General features: G+C 34.7%; 4 protein-coding genes across 4 annotated transcripts; all 4 read right to left on the bottom strand.

The window, feature by feature from the left end:
• Nucleotides 1–4,777: 4,777 nt before the first annotated feature.
• On the bottom strand, nucleotides 4,778–6,931 carry LOC109857319 (odorant receptor Or2-like). Its single transcript, XM_020433497.1, has 7 exons — nucleotides 6,859–6,931; nucleotides 6,475–6,764; nucleotides 5,998–6,337; nucleotides 5,645–5,881; nucleotides 5,431–5,544; nucleotides 5,148–5,303; nucleotides 4,778–4,853 (listed from the first exon to the last, which is right to left on the bottom strand). Exons 2-7 carry the CDS (start codon nucleotides 6,729–6,731, stop codon nucleotides 4,803–4,805), a joined length of 1,155 nt encoding a protein of 384 aa, XP_020289086.1. The 5' UTR covers nucleotides 6,732–6,764; nucleotides 6,859–6,931; the 3' UTR covers nucleotides 4,778–4,802.
• A 620-nt stretch (nucleotides 6,932–7,551) lies between these two features.
• On the bottom strand, nucleotides 7,552–9,842 carry LOC109857344 (odorant receptor 13a-like). Its single transcript, XM_020433529.1, has 6 exons — nucleotides 9,697–9,842; nucleotides 9,250–9,595; nucleotides 8,755–8,991; nucleotides 8,105–8,218; nucleotides 7,734–7,889; nucleotides 7,552–7,599 (listed from the first exon to the last, which is right to left on the bottom strand). The coding sequence occupies exons 1-6, from the start codon at nucleotides 9,840–9,842 to the stop codon at nucleotides 7,552–7,554; spliced, it is 1,047 nt and encodes a 348-aa protein (XP_020289118.1).
• A 1,049-nt stretch (nucleotides 9,843–10,891) lies between these two features.
• On the bottom strand, nucleotides 10,892–12,857 carry LOC109857320 (odorant receptor 4-like). Its single transcript, XM_020433498.1, has 6 exons — nucleotides 12,601–12,857; nucleotides 12,141–12,486; nucleotides 11,759–11,995; nucleotides 11,396–11,509; nucleotides 11,057–11,212; nucleotides 10,892–10,942 (listed from the first exon to the last, which is right to left on the bottom strand). Exons 1-6 carry the CDS (start codon nucleotides 12,855–12,857, stop codon nucleotides 10,892–10,894), a joined length of 1,161 nt encoding a protein of 386 aa, XP_020289087.1.
• An 849-nt stretch (nucleotides 12,858–13,706) lies between these two features.
• Nucleotides 13,707–15,711, bottom strand: LOC109857329 (odorant receptor 9a-like). The gene is made up of 6 exons (XM_020433512.1): nucleotides 15,455–15,711; nucleotides 15,024–15,369; nucleotides 14,487–14,723; nucleotides 14,271–14,384; nucleotides 13,981–14,136; nucleotides 13,707–13,757 (listed from the first exon to the last, which is right to left on the bottom strand). Exons 1-6 carry the CDS (start codon nucleotides 15,709–15,711, stop codon nucleotides 13,707–13,709), a joined length of 1,161 nt encoding a protein of 386 aa, XP_020289101.1.
• Nucleotides 15,712–15,805: the final 94 nt, after the last annotated feature.

The raw sequence follows: 15,805 nt of genomic DNA, 5'->3' as shown, positions 1-15,805 counted from the left end.
ATATATTATATATATAATATATATAATATATATGTATGTGCAAAAACAGCGTGTGCACATTACATTATACAAAACATAAATATTTACGCTATTTGCGCTGTTTAATAGTAATTTCTACTTACCGTTATGATCGAAAATTCTAATTATAAACAAATCATTACCGTGTTAGACGCGAACTGCAGCAACGCGATAAGAGAATACAAGTTCTCAATATTTTATTTACAGAGAACTAAATGATCGTCTGATGCTTCTGAATGATTTTGTTCAACGTAGTTACGACAGATTCGCGCGTATTCTTTTCACTCGGCTCTTTAGACACACGAGCCTCTCTCAACCAACAACGCAGGATGTTTATTTGACCACCTACGTGCAAGGTCTAAAAATAAAGACCTATCGTCTATGAAAACTTTAAAGCAGGAAACATGAGAAAAAGCAATCTAATCGGATAACGAAATCTGACGAAACATATTGCATTCAATGTTGATGCATTCCGGGTGACGAAACACACAAATATGTAACTCACCGAAGGTAGGAGCAAAGAATTCCCCAGAAACACAGAAGAACATGCGCGAGTTCTATAATCAGCACTGACTTTGTATGCGCGTTGTGTGTTTACGATGACAGGTAAGTTTCACTTCGTAAACATGAGGTAGTTCGATCGTACGGTCGGTCACGTTCACATCGGTCTGCAGAACGAACGCCGGGGCTTGTACGACAGCACGAACCACCACGTGTGAAAAGTGACGATCGTGTTGCTGATGATGAGATCCGATATCTTCATTCTCGTCGATATCTCGATATCTTCATTCGTCGATATCTCGATATCTCTGTTCGCCCAATCTTCCGCCGTTATTATTAACATTTTATCGAATATTCTACAAGTACGAGAGATTGTAAGTACGTCTTTTATTCTTTCAATTATATCATCGAATTTACACACAATGTGCTCTCTAAGGTTTTCTCGGATTGTGTACACATATCGAAAATTTTATAACGTTGTTACTTACCGCTGATTCAATCGAAAGCAAATAAACTTGAGAATTGATTAATATCCTAAGAAGTTACCGAAACAATCCGTTAAGTCAAATAGGTCTAACAAATTGTAATGTGTTAATGTGCCGATGGGAAAATAGAACAATTCCTATTATAAAATTCCAACATACACCAAATGTCCGATCAAATGCCAAACAAAACAAGACACGATTAATTGTACTTTTAGATCGTAGCTCTATTTTTTTCTGCACTTGTTCGTGTGTATGTATAACATTTAGATAAAATAATATATACATAAATATGCACACATTAAAATTCATTAGAAAAAATAACGTTCAAAAACAAAACTTGCAAATAGCTTTGCTATGTGTTTGTCAACGACACACACACACACACACACAGGTCGATGTTATTCATCTGCGTGACTGAGAGGTTGATAACAGAGGTCATCAAATGGGTGTATCTTTGGAAGAAGAGCGACCAATGGGAAATATATTCATTAAATATTCTTATGATATCGCGTGCACATAGGCTACACTTGTCGTTGCTTCTCCCCCACTGTGAGAATAGGAAGAGACGCACATTTCTCTCTCTTTTGAATAAAAGAATCGGAAATTGTTTGTTTTAAATATGCAACGAATTTGCGTGCGAACATAACGTTTATTTATTCGTTGGTATAAATCGAGATTTCAGAGATCTTTCAAAAAGTTTTGAAAGACCGAAAATGTCTTTCTCTCTTATAGTCAAAAGAAGAAACGGAAAAGTTAATTTCAAGAAAATGGCAATTTTAAGAAAGAAATGTGTTTGTTTTCTCTTTTCTCCGTCTCTTTCTTTCTATACATGTATATATGTATACTTGTGAAATGAAATTGTGAAAATTTCGAAATTGTTCTTGCTCCCATTGGCTTATCTTATCACTCTAATTTATGATATTTGAATATTTATAATATTTGAATGTATCTACAAAATATATATTGTACTCATGTATATTGAATGTGTGATTTTATAAAATGTTCATCAATTTTGTATCATGTAAATCACGTTTGTTTTTTTTTTCGCGTATAAAATTTGACGAAAAAAAAACTAGTCTGTCGTAAGTAGCTACATGTAGATTTTTTCTATCTGACTTATTGGGACATATTGTTCGAGAGAAATGCGTGCTTTATACAATTGTCGAGATTCATGAGACAGACGTGCGTTATTTATTGCATCGCTAACATCACCGATAAATATGATCCCGAAGCACTCATGATCTATGACACAATATCACCGTATGAATTTGCAACGCATGCACTCACACTGTAAATAGAAATGTAATGCAACTGTGCAAAATAATTTTCAACAAGAGGTAATAATAGCCAAGCGATAAAAGTACGTGCGAAATGCTCTTAGTACGTTTTATCGGTGTGATAATGCAATGCTAAAAGAGTTCGTAAAAACACATTCACACGTTAGCAAAATTAATTTTGTACACAGATAGATTCTTACATTTATAAGAAATATTCTAAGGAGAGTTCCGTCATTTTTCCGACAGTAAGCGCCAATCGTTTTTTGAGATCTCAATATTACAAACAAACTCAATATAACAACAAACCACAGCTACGTTCGGGTTTTAAGTTGCACCACGCGGAATTGTACGCCGCAATTCCGATAGCTTTGCTCTGCAAAAATAGATCGAACGGAATAATCGGGATTTTATTCTTTTTTGTTTTTTAATACTGTGTTTCTTCGATTTTCAATGCGTTGAATGTCACTTATTATCAATGTTTTAGATTGTCGAGATAAATGTCATTCGATCGCTAACCTTGTTGCTCGGGTATTCGTCAGCAAAACAAAATACAAACGCATCCAGATTCCTTATAGTGTAAAATAAAAGGAATCTTATTACCTGCTGCGTCGGGTGTGCCAATTACCTGTAACAATTAGCCGTATATATTTCTCTCGATGATACTTTATATTGTTCAAACATTAATTCAAAAGTTTTACTCACGATAAGAAATGCCAGCGAGCAAATTATGATCGTATTCGATATGAATTGCAACAGCGCTATGTACGTATAAGAATTTTCCAAGTATATTTATAATAATTTTCTGATGCTTTTCAATAATTGTATTTGTTATGGTTAAATCGCGCTTCTCCTCGCTTGCGTCGGTCAACCAAGCACGTAGAATGTCTATTTGACCACCGACATGTAAGATCTAAAATTAAAAAAACATTACACTAGAATAACATATGTTTACGCTAAATGTGTGTGTGTGTGCGCGCGCGTTTGACGTACCAAAGTTAGGAGAAAGGCGTTCACAGAACCCAGCTGCACATGATGGCATATGCGAGTTGCATGAGTAGTATTAATTTGTACGTTCTTTGTGTACGTTTATTATGTACGTTTTTTATTTTACGCTGAAGGAAAATTCTATTTTGTGAATGTATAGCTAGTCGGACGTGTGTTCGATAATGTCGATATTAGCCACGATGATTAGCGCATTCCGTATGCATACGGCGCTTAGCGTGTGAAGGATGATCATCGCGTTGGCGATTTGCTCGTTGGACAATTTCGCTTTGTACATCCTCTCGTGCATGCTGATCTCGTTGTCAGCGCAATCGTTCCAATCTTCCGTCATCATCGTCAAGCTTTCGATGAATTCTCTACAAACGATAGATCGAGATACGTCTGTTATTGTCGAATTTATCACATAAGAAAAAAAAAAACACTTTTTTATTACTCACCGCTGATTCAACCAAAACGCGATAAACTTGATCGTAACTTTCGCGTGCGCTAAAGAAGCTACTCAGACAATTCATCAAATTGAAAAGATCGTCAAGAGGTACCGGTAGGGAGAGAACTGAACACTTATATAAGTGTAACAATTCAAAATATTCTGTCGAACAGAACACACGAAGTACCCGGCTAAATACCGAACAAAGTGAACAGAACTTCTGTCGTGCGATTGATCGTGCTTTTCCAAATCACTCTATATCTTCTTTTTTTTTTATTCCCGATTTTACACACGCGAATTGTATGTAATAAATGTACATATATTTATAATATTACAGTTTTAACAAAATATAATATATAATTTTGCGATAAAGTAACACGTGTGTGTATCACAGCTATAAATTAAGACTCGACAATTTCATTTAAGAATATACGCGAATGTTACACCTTTGAATTGTTCGCATTGGGGAAATTTCCCTTGTCAAATATTTTCGTACCGTTGTATGTGTGTTCGACCGCATAAGGTGTATTCACTTCTCGTGAACACATCCCTCCGACGAATAATAAGTTTTACCTCAATTTTAATGAAAAGAAGCGGACATAAGTGAGGTCATTGTCTCTTTCCGTGAGGGACGGAGCGGTGTGTCGCGAATTATTCGCTTTAAATATGCAAAAATGTGCGTGCAAACGTAGGTAGGAGGTGACGGTGTATATCCGAGCAAGCTGTGTTTTACGATTCCCCAAAAACATTTTGAAAGTTTAGACTTGAGAGGAATAAGGGAAGTACATACAGGTGTAACATAATATGCAAAAGTAACCATGTGAGCAATGTCACGTGGTTATAACTTTTCTCATATAAAATGCAAATCTCACACTGCTAACTCCGCGAGAAGAAAGCCGAAGACAGATCTATGATTTTTGTTCTTTCCATGCAAAAACACGACACGTTAGATATATATATACATATATTTTTTTTTCTTTCAAAGAAAATAAGCAATTTTACAACAATATGTGTTTAACATATAATTAGCGAAGGCATATTTTTTTGTGGCGTTCTGTACATGCTTCACGACTATTGATTGACAAGTTATGCTTATTGCATTGCCAGTAACACCGACAGATAAGATCCCGAAGCATTCATAATCTATAACAATAGATTTTTTTTTCTGCGTCAGTAAAAACGTCAATTGTTTTATTGATGAAGTAATGCAACTATGGCGTAAAACAAAAATATCGCAACCGAGGCAGTAATTAAGCTTTGTATAAAATATTGAGAATAAAGAGAAATAATTCTGTTGAAAATATATTTTATATAATAATTCTATTAAATATATTTTGAGAAAACGTTATAACACACACACACACACACACACACACACACACACACACACACAGAATCCCAATGCTAGAATTTAAATGTATTTCTCGTGAATCTTACACTTGTAAAAGATTGTAAGGAGAGATCCATCATTTTGCCAGCTGTGAGCATCATTTGCTTTTGTGATCTCATTATTATGAACAGTAAAATACGACTGTCTTTAGGTTTCAAGCTGTACCACGCGCAACTGTACGTCGCAAATCCGATTGCCTGACTCTACGAACATACACGTGTTATTTTCATCTTATCTTATTTTTTCTGCTTCGCAATTATTTAAAATTTAATAAATTATTGTTTTAATATATTTATTCAGTCAATTTTTTACGATGTAATAATTGTCAACCTTGTTATTTAAATATTCTCCGGCGTAGCAGAGCATAAACGCCTCTAAATTCGTTATTATGAGAAACATAACGCATTTCGCTATGTTTACGATGGCATTTGGAGTTCCAATTGTCTGTAAAAAAAAAGATATTAAAATATATATAACAAGACAAGTAGAAAAATCTTTGACAAATTAGAACAAATCTCTGTGTAATACACTTTGTTGTACTTACCATTACGATGAGAAAACCTATTGAACAAATTAACAGTGTGTTCGATGCAAATATGAATAACGTAATGTGTGTAAACAAACTTTCTATGTTTTCCGAAAATTGAATAATCTTTTGATGCTGTACAATAATTTTGCTTGTCGTGGTGGCGATTATTTCTTGATTATTTTCAATATTTTTGGGTGAAAGTTTTGTCAACCAATTTAATAAAAGATCTATTTGGCCACTTGCATGCAACACCTAAAAAAATATCGATATTCGAACAGGATTATCATACACGGTATTGTATGTGTGTGTTACGTGTGTGTGTGCGTACAATTATATACTTGTTTATTATATACGACCGAAACACTCACCAAAGTCACGAGTACAGCATTTACAATGCCAATCACCAAATTACAACAAATCATATGTATGAATTCCACAATTAATATAGATCTGTACACGTTCTGGGTGTTGGTGGTGTAATAAAAATCCATTTTGCTGCCGAAGGGTAGGGCCGTTGTTTTATCGGTCACATCGGCATCGGCAACGATGACACCGAGACAATACGCGACAATGCTCGACGTGTGAAGAACGAGTATTATGTTTGTGATACGATCTGATATTTTTGCCTTGCGTGTCATTAGATGCAGGTCACTGTTCGCGCAATCGCTCCAATCGTTTGCGATCAACTCCAGAGTTTCCATGAATTTTCTGTGGATGGTTACGCGTTTTCCCGATCATACGTGTATATACGCCGTGCGTCGGATTCAAATGCAACACACAATTCTATTCATCGCGTAATATATAATATATATATATATATGTATATGTATATTCGCTTCACTTACTTCTGATTTATCCAAAGCACGATGAGCTTAATGTACGTCTTCCCGTACGCCAAAAAGCTAGACATACAATCTATCAAATTGATAAAATCATCTGGATTGAAGTGCTTTACAAAATAACGACAATGACAGAATTCGACAAACGCTAATGAAACTAGCCAAAACACTCGGCTGATAAAAATGCACGTATTGCTCGACCAAATACCGAAAAAGGGAAGCAGAAAGAACAGTTTGCGATCGATCGTGCTCTTACGAGTCATAATTATTTGCTTTTCTTCGAAGTCGCTTGTGTCCTAGCGCAAGAGCGCGCATAAAAAAAAAAATACAAACGTACAACTGCGATAAATATATGTATGTGTGTATGTGTATACTGTAGATAAAAAATACTTTGTAATAAAGAAAAAGAAGAGCTCTGTCACTCGTTAGAGACAATTCACGGTATACATATATATCATCGGATATTTGCGTGAGGACTGGAGCCATGGGTGGTCATCGAAATAGATACACCTGCGGAGCGGCGATGCGGCGGAAAATATGCTCATAAAATATTTTTATCGCGATGCGTGCAGACCTCAAACACAGTTTGTCGTATTTCTCCTGCAATTTTGATATAAAAGAGAATAGGTAAAATATTCTTCTCTTCAAATATGAGTGACAATGTGTGTATTCCCCAATGTACTCACGAGAAGTGCGCATTAAATATGTAATGATTTCTGTGAAATGTGCACGCCTCTCGCGGAGCTGGACGTTCTTGAGTTTTATTCATTACTATATTAAGTCTCTCGAACATATATCGCTCGATGTTTACATGAAATCAACTAAATAAAAAAGAAATAGAAAAAATTGAGACAAAATTTCTCGCAATCGTCGACAACGCCAAGAGCGACGCAGCGTATCAGAAAAATCGCATTTTTCAATGGTGTATTACTTCGTGTTTTACTAGCATGTGCACTACGTTCGCGCTTTGTATCAAAAATGCAGTTGCAATGTTCAGTTTTATAACTTAAATGTAATTTATTTATATAAATGAAACAATTGTGATGACAACTATTTGTTCTAGAAATCAACAATTCGATTATATTATATCGCTAATAATACTGACAAGTATGATCCCGAAGCATTCATAATCTGGAAGAAAATGATTGATTGTTTCGTGAGAGAGAGAGAGAGCGAGAAGATAATCAATACACATTTTTAATTGTAATATTCTTCAAGAAGAAAAGTTTAAAAGTGCGCAAGATAAAAAAAAGTGTAAATCTTACACTGGTGAATGTTTCTAAGGAGAGATTCGTCATCTTGCCGACTGTGAGTGTTAATTGTTTTTGCGATCTTTTCATAATAAACAACAGAACACGAATATCTTTAGATTTTAAATTATACCACGCACAATTGTACACAGCAACGCCAACTTCTTTGCTCTAAGAAAACAAAATTGATTAAAACGCAACGCCTCTTTTTGTAACGTATTTATAATATACATATTTATAATATACGTATATTTATAATATACATATTTATAATATATTTATAATATACGTATTTATAATATATACATGTTGTATGTTGCTTTAATATCGAGATTATAAATCATGCAATTATTTATACATACGTGTTTAGCGCATATTACTAATACCTTATTGTTCAGATATTCTCCAGCGTAGCAAAACAAAAACGCTTCGAGATTTGTAATAGTGTAAAAGAAAAGAGATCTCAGTACTTCTTCTACAACATTCGGAGTTCCAATTGCCTGAAATATTGTGCAGATACACGATATGTCTTGAATAAAAATATTTTATTTTATATATATATGTAATGTACTATTCATATATAATTATATTAATACACATTATATATATGTAATTATAATTAATTAATAATGATATTAATTAATATATAATGATATATATTATATGTACTTATATGTAACTATTACATTATAATTATTATTACATTAAAATTATTATTATACATATAAAATATTTAAATATATAAAATATATGTTTACGCGTATATAAAAAAATAGGAATTGTTTAGAAAATCACGATGTAACGTCAAATCAATCTAATAAAATTAAAACATTAATAATAATAATAATAATATTAATATTAACATATAATATAAACATAAGAATGACAGTAAAATATTAAGCTACAATGTAATATTTTATAATCTTTTTTTCTTATTTTCTTTGAAAATTTATCTTTATATTAATATTTGTTATAATTATTTGAATAGAATTTATCATATAATTTTTTTATTTTCAACGATTTGTTCTGTAGTTACCGATATGATAAGAAAGCCTAACGAGCAAATCATTAGTGTGTTTGACACAAACTGCATCAATGCAATGTACGTATAAAGACTTTCGACGTGGTTTGAGAAATCGATTATCTTTTGATGTTTTTGAATAATTTTACTCGCATCAACAACAGTCGATTCCCGTCCGCTGTTGTTTTCGTGAGGTGCGAGTTGCATCAACCAGTAATGCAAAATGTCGATTTGGCCACCTACATGTAAGATCTGAAAAAATAGTGAATCTATTTGTATAAAAATTCAAAAACATAGCGTGACATTCTCAGCATGCAAATGTATGCTTGAGCAAAATAGGAAATGCGTTGATGAATATTTAATTTTAACTTCATTCATTCTATCGTGATAAAAAAAAAGTCACGCACTATGCAATCGCTATAAATTGCAATTAGGTCGTCGAATCGTCATTACAATTTCATTTTCAAAAATGTTTATTCAAACACATATTTTCTACATTTTTTACATTACCAAAACCAATAGCAGAACGTTTGTTATACCAGCCGTCCACGCGCAGATAAGCAAGTGCACGAATTCTACGAGTAACACAAGTCTGTAAGTGAGTTGCGTGGTTATGGGAAACGGACTTTCGAACTTGGTGAAAAAAGGTAAATCTGTCGTTTGATCGGTGATGTCGACGTCGGCCAGAACAACGCCCAGGCAATATGCAAAAATTGTTAACGTATGAAGAAGAATGATCATGTTGGTAATGCGATCCGCAACGTTTGCTTTCTCCGTTGTCTTCTGCGTGCCGATATCGCTATTGGCGCAGTCGTTCCAATCTTCTGTCATCATTCTCAAAAGTTGAACAAATTTTCTGTGTTCATCAATATATCCGTGTATACACATCGCTTTAGTTTATTATCTATCTTCAATCCGGATCCGTAATCTCGGATTAATTACACGCTTCGCACTTACCGTTGATTAAACCAAAACACAATACACTTGGTGATCACTTTGATATGCGCCATTGTCAAACAAAAACAGTCCATCAAGTCCGAAAAACTAGCGGATAATAAATTCTTCTGTAAATACTGGTAATGATAGTACACAGAAATTGCCATTGTGACAACCCACAATATTCTGCAGAACAGAACGCACGACGTGCCTGGCCAAATGCCGCACAAGTTAAGCATAACCCTCGCTGTATTATTAATTGTAGTATTGCGAGCCATAATTTCTCAATATCTCTTTGTTTTCTCGCTCGTGTGTGCGCGCAAAATTAAAACTATTATTAGATATATCACTTTCTCTTTTTTACACGAAAGTAAGACGATTGAGTACGACGACGAAGAAAAGTATTTATTTCACAAAAAACAAAGACTTTCTCTGAAATGTTTTCAAGTTGTAACTTCAATGCGCGCTCTTACAGAGCGCATGAAAAATAAAACCTACCGATTCTCCAAGATATCGCGAGAAGATATACAGGCGCCTTCTAGAACGATCAAAGTTTAATACTCATTAAACAAGTGCGTTATATACCGCGCGCTGTGCGCGCGTACATTTGTCATAACTTTCGCAATTTAATGATGTAAAGTTCGAAAAGCGAAGAAACGAAGAAGAAACAGGTGGAATTACTTTTCCCTTTCTCGAACACTCGTATTATCAATCGCAAATTCTCGCTCGCGTACGGGTTTTAAATATGCACAAGGGTGCGTGAGGATAGATATTATGTTCGCTGTGCATATACTCTACAATCAGAAAGTGTGTATTTCTCTTTCTCTCTCTCTCTCTCTTTCTCTTGATCTTCAGAATTTCAGAATTGTGAGAGAGCGAAGAATCAAAAGGAAACAAAGCAAGACGCTATGGAAGATTACATCGCTCGAAATTACAACTTAAGTTGTAATAGCCTACGCGCATCAGCGCGGCAATAATTTCTTCTTTCATAATTCAAGAGTTCCGAGGAAAACGAATATATACGATATTTGTTGCTGTTACAGATATAGAAGTGGACAAAAAACTATTTTATTATATATTAATATTTTTTTTCTATTTGTATTTGACAAGTTGTATACGTATCAATTACATGTGCTTTTTTTAACTAGTGATTTACGGACGTAACTCACGCTTGCTTCGCACATCTAAGATAAAAATAATCGATCCAATATGATATTCATTGCATCGCCAGCAGCACCGACATGTACGATCCCGAAGCATTCATAATCTGGAACGACAATGTCGAGCGCGAAAAGACTTTTTATATTTAAAGATGTTTTATTTAATAAAATCAGGTTTGTACGCTCTACAAATTGTTCTAAAATGATCGCGTGAAGCTTACACTTGTGAAAGAGTTCAAGGAGAGATCCATCATTTTTCCAACGGTGAGCCTCAGTTGTTTCTGCGATCTCAAGATGATAAATAACAAAACACGACTGTCTTTAGGCTGCAAATTGTACCACCCACAGTTATATGCCGCGATACCAACTTCTTTGCTCTATATATAGACATAGAATATAATAAAATATACTATTATAATGTTTATTCCATTCATCTGACAACGGAGAGAGATAATGCGTTTTGATTATTTATTATTTTCGATATTAATTATATTAATTTTACATTATTTTGTTAAAGTAATTATTAATTACGTATAATAATAACTTTATATCACGCTAGCCTTGTTATTTAAATATTCTCCAGCGAAACAAAATATAAACGCTTCGAGATTTGTTATGGTATAAAAGAACGAGGATTTTAATATCTCTTCCATCATATTGGGACTACCGATTGCCTGCAATATTATTCGAAAACGTGTTGTGTGTAAAACGGAATTATTAAATATACAAATATATAAATTTTTTAATATAGTGTACAATATGCGCATAATAAATAATAATTTATCTCTCTTTTCTTCTTGTAAAAACGCTACTTTTAATAAGATATATGTTATTAAATTAAAAAACAAAATTAGCATTTGCCGATACGCGTATGTAAATATTTAAAATGTTACGGTAATTTTATGTGAAAAGAATTCTCTTACCGTTACAATAAGGAAGCCCAGCAAACAAATCATTATAGTGTTCGTCACAAATTGAACTAACGCTATGTGCGTAAACATATTTTCAACATTTTCCGAAAAATCGATGATTTTCTGATGCTTCTGAATGATTTTGCTCGTAGCTATGACAACTGACTCGTGTGCGGTTTTATCTTCGCAGGGCATGGATTGTGACAACCAGTGACACAGAATGTCGATTTGGCCGGCTATGTGCAAAGTCTGAAAATAAAAATTCTATTGTTCGTAACGTTTAGAAAAATTATGATATTTATTTCATTAATAAAATAAATCTGTGAGAGATCAGTGTAAGTATATACAAGATCACTTTTAGTAAACTATCACAATCGCGATATTCTTAATTTACCAACGTCAACAATAAAGCGTTTATTATACCAGCTGCCCAGGCGCTCAGTATCATATGAAAAAATTGCGCCATTAACACGCATCTGTACAATCGTTGTGTCTTTATGCTAAACGGAAGTTCGATCTTGTTCACGAAAGGTAATTCCGTCGTGTGATCGTTGACGTCGACATCCGCCAGGATGATGCCGAAACAGTAGAGAAAAATCGTCACAGTGTGAAGAGTGATAATCGTGTTTGCAATTCGGTCCGATATTTTCGCCTTGCTCGTTATCTTGCGCATACTGATCTCACACGAGGCGCAATCGTTCCAATCTTTCGTTATCATCGCCAAGATTTCGGCAAATTTTCTACGGATGCGAATCGCGTTTTGTTCTCGAGATATAGAGAGAGAATATTATACGCACGATATATAATATAATACGCGCGCCAACATTCGCGTATGCGCGTAGTATCCGACTTACCGCTGATTCAGCCAGAACAGCGCGCATTTGATTATCACTTTGGAAAACGCCAGAAAGCTGGATACGCAGTCCATCAGATCCACAAGTTTCGCCGAATAAACGTGCGTCAGAAAGTAACGGTAGTGGCAGAATAAAATCATTGTCGTCGTAACGATCCAGAACGTTCTGTAGAGCAGAACGTACGACGCGTCTGGCCAAATACCGCACAAAGTGAGCACAAATCTCAACGTGCGATTGAGCGTACTTTTACGAGCCATGGCTCCTTATTTCTCTTTGATCTCGGTCAGACGAGTTTTGCGAGCGAGTTTCTCAAAAGTGTGCGGTATAGAACAGAAAATTGTTGAAAGCCAGATGAGATTTCGCTCGGACTGAAACTGTGTGTGTGTGGTTTTTCAGTCTTGAGGGTATGTATATTTTAAAATATGTTCGTACACGAGAGAAACAAAGAAACTGATAAATTCTGAAAGATTTCACGGACGAACAGAAGCGCGCATCTCTGATACGAGTGTTTAATCGAATTTTCTCATTAAATATTGTTATCGCATGCACGCAGAACGCAGGTGTACTTCTCGCAATTTTTCGCATAGTTGACGCACGAAAAGAAAAAACAAGTATAGCGCGGGGTCAGTCTTTTCTCTCTCTTTCTCTCTCTCTCTTGTGTGCGTAATGGTAATAATAACCGGATATTATCTTACTTAAATATTTGATAGAGGAGGGTGGATGTGGGTATAGTACACGATGTGATCGGTCGTGTCTGCGCAAGTGTCCGAGGAGACTGTCGGAGAAATTTATGTGAAATTTATAATAAAGAGGCAAAAAAGACTCGTGACTATAACTACGCGACTAGAAGCTTGCGTTATTTTGTTCGCAAAATAGAAAAAAAAGAGAGAGAGAGAGAGAGAAAAAGTGTGTACGTGTATATTCTCTTTTTGTAAAAATATTGACACCTATGTATATTTTAAAAATATATAATAAAAAAATATAAAGTGAACAAACTTGTGTAAAAGCATAATATAATAACTTCTCTGTTTCTAATAAAAGACACAGCATAAATATACATTATACTTCACGACTATTGTATCCTTCGAATGACATTTATACGATGTTTATTGCATAGCCAATAATACTGACAAGTACGATCCCGAAGCTTTCATGATCTATAATAAATTATGCGTATTTTGTTTCTATAATTGGAAGTAACGTTGCTTAGATATAAAATTTGATCGTAAAAAAATATTGTAAAAAAACGCTAGCAAAAAATTTAACACTATAGAAAGAAACAAATTTTGTGTAAAAAACAAGTATCTTGGATACTAATGTGTATTTATGTACATGTTATATTTCCTGTAATTACTTTGTATGTATGCGTATGAACCTTACACTTGTAAAAGATTCTAAAGAGAGATCCATTATCTTTCCAACCGTGAGCGTCAATTGTTTCTGTGCTCTCAGTATTACGAATATTAAATTACGACTGTTTTCAGGTTTTAAGTCGTACCACGCGGAGTCATACGCCGCAGTTCCAATAGCTTTGCTCTGCAGAAATAAAAACAAAAAGAGATTATTGCATCTTTATTTGTCGTTTTTTTTTTTTTTTGCATCTTTCTCTATAATGTAACGTATGTTTATAATAATGTATTGTGTCGCAGTATTATATCAAATTTCACAACCTTGTTTTTTATATATTCTCCTGCGAAGCAAAATATAAAAGCTTCGAGATTCGTTACGGTATAGAACAAAAGAGATCTCACTATCTGTTCCGTAGCATCGGGATTACCGATTGCCTGTAACATATGAAATCAGCGCGCGAGAGCATTGTTTAAAACTGCGCGCACATTGAAAATACGTACGTACGTATGCGGATTAATTAACGTTATATTACTTACGGTCACAATGAGAAATCCTAACGAACAAATCAGTACTGTGTTCGATGTAAATTGCACTAATGCGATGTACGTGTACAAATCCTCGATATGTTCCGAAAAAGTGATAATTTTCTGATGCTTCTGAATAATTTTGTTTGTCGTAGCGACGATGGATTTGTGTCTCTCTTTATTTTCATCAGACACGAGCGTCTTCAACCAACTGCGCAGAACATCAATTTGACCACCTACATGCAGAGTCTAAAAATAATCAAATAATCTAACTCTCGTATACATCCGTATACTGAAGCTGAGAGTAAAAGTTTGAAATTATCAGGACGGACAGAACAGAAATAATTCAGTCGGGAAAAAGGGAAGTTATTTTTTTTTATGTGCAAAAAATAAGCCAAAAGTGCAGAATAAAAAATCTTTTGTGCGAGAAAGTCAATTGTGAAAATTTGATATAATATTTTTAACCATGCGTTGCACGCTTTGATCTCCTAATTAACTTCGTGTCACACGTCATCGAATTAGTATTAGTTGTAAAACTGTTTTTTTTACCAGTGTTAAAAGTAGAGCATTTAGCAAACCGGTTCCGCAGCCGGACATAATGAGATGCACGAATTGCGTCGCTAGCAGCATTTTGTATGTACGTTTTGTGTTTATGCCGATGGGAAGTTCAACTTTCAAGAGAAGAGGTAGTTCGGATTTGTGATCGGTAACGTCAACGTCGGCCAAAAAAACGCCAATGCTGTACGCAACGATGGTCAACAAGTGAAGAGTGAACATCGCGTTAGTGATACGATTCGCTAATTTAGCTTTGTACACTGTTTCCCGCATGGTGACGTCATTGTCGACACAATCGTTCCAATCTTCCGTCATCATCGTTAAGATGGTAAGAAATTTTCTACGAGCCACAAAAATGTCACACACACACACACACACACACACATACACATCTGTTTATATTATTTTCGTACACGCGTACTCACCGCTCGTTTATCCAAAATATGATCAACTTGGTGCTAAATTTTATCTGCGTTAGAAAACTACTGAAACAATCCATTAAATCGAAGAGATCGTTGGTGCGCAGGTGCATTGAAAGATAGCGATAATGACAAATTTCATCCGTGGCCAATGCAATTATCCAATACACTCTGCAGATTATAACGCACGATATGCCCGGCCATATGCCGCAAAGAGTGAGCATTAATTTCAATGTGCGATTAATTGTGCTCCTTCGCGTCATAATTTTTCTTCGTTTTGCTTCTCAATTTTTACAAGCGAGAGAGAACATCGAACAGATGTATATATACATGTGTGTGTGTGTGTACACCGTAAGC

Source organism: Pseudomyrmex gracilis, unplaced genomic scaffold (genome assembly GCF_002006095.1).
Source record: "Pseudomyrmex gracilis isolate BER0280 unplaced genomic scaffold, ASM200609v1 scaffold_155, whole genome shotgun sequence".
Classification (NCBI taxonomy): domain Eukaryota; kingdom Metazoa; phylum Arthropoda; class Insecta; order Hymenoptera; family Formicidae; genus Pseudomyrmex; species Pseudomyrmex gracilis.
The sequence above is the reverse complement of the archived record's forward strand: the minus strand, read 5'-3'. Positions and strand labels throughout refer to the sequence as shown.

Bases quoted from the DNA above. Each gene is read 5' to 3' on its own strand.
- LOC109857319 (XM_020433497.1), bottom strand. From the start codon at position 6,731: ATGACTCGTAAGAGCACGATCGATCGCAAACTGTTCTTTCTGCTTCCC. The intron at 6,338-6,474 runs GTAAGTGAAGCG...AACCATCCACAG, and splicing joins GTGCTTTGGATAAATCAGAA to AAAATTCATGGAAACTCTGG. The intron at 5,304-5,430 runs GTTGACAATTAT...GTATGTTCGTAG, and splicing joins GAGAATATTTAAATAACAAG to AGTCAGGCAATCGGATTTGC.
- LOC109857329 (XM_020433512.1), bottom strand. From the start codon at position 15,711: ATGACGCGAAGGAGCACAATTAATCGCACATTGAAATTAATGCTCACT. The intron at 15,370-15,454 runs GTGAGTACGCGT...TGTGGCTCGTAG, and splicing joins ATATTTTGGATAAACGAGCG to AAAATTTCTTACCATCTTAA. The intron at 14,137-14,270 runs GTTGTGAAATTT...TTATTTCTGCAG, and splicing joins GAGAATATATAAAAAACAAG to AGCAAAGCTATTGGAACTGC.
- LOC109857320 (XM_020433498.1), bottom strand. From the start codon at position 12,857: ATGGCTCGTAAAAGTACGCTCAATCGCACGTTGAGATTTGTGCTCACT. The intron at 11,213-11,395 runs GCTAGCGTGATA...GTCTATATATAG, and splicing joins GAGAATATTTAAATAACAAG to AGCAAAGAAGTTGGTATCGC. The intron at 10,943-11,056 runs GTAAGCTTCACG...TTGTCGTTCCAG, and splicing joins CCTTGAACTCTTTCACAAGT to ATTATGAATGCTTCGGGATC.
- LOC109857344 (XM_020433529.1), bottom strand. From the start codon at position 9,842: ATGGCAATTTCTGTGTACTATCATTACCAGTATTTACAGAAGAATTTA. The intron at 7,890-8,104 runs GTATTAGTAATA...TTGTTTTCTTAG, and splicing joins GAGAATATCTGAACAATAAG to AGCAAAGAAGTTGGCGTTGC. The intron at 7,600-7,733 runs GTAAGATTTACA...ATTTTCTTCCAG, and splicing joins CCTTAGAAACATTCACCAGT to ATTATGAATGCTTCGGGATC.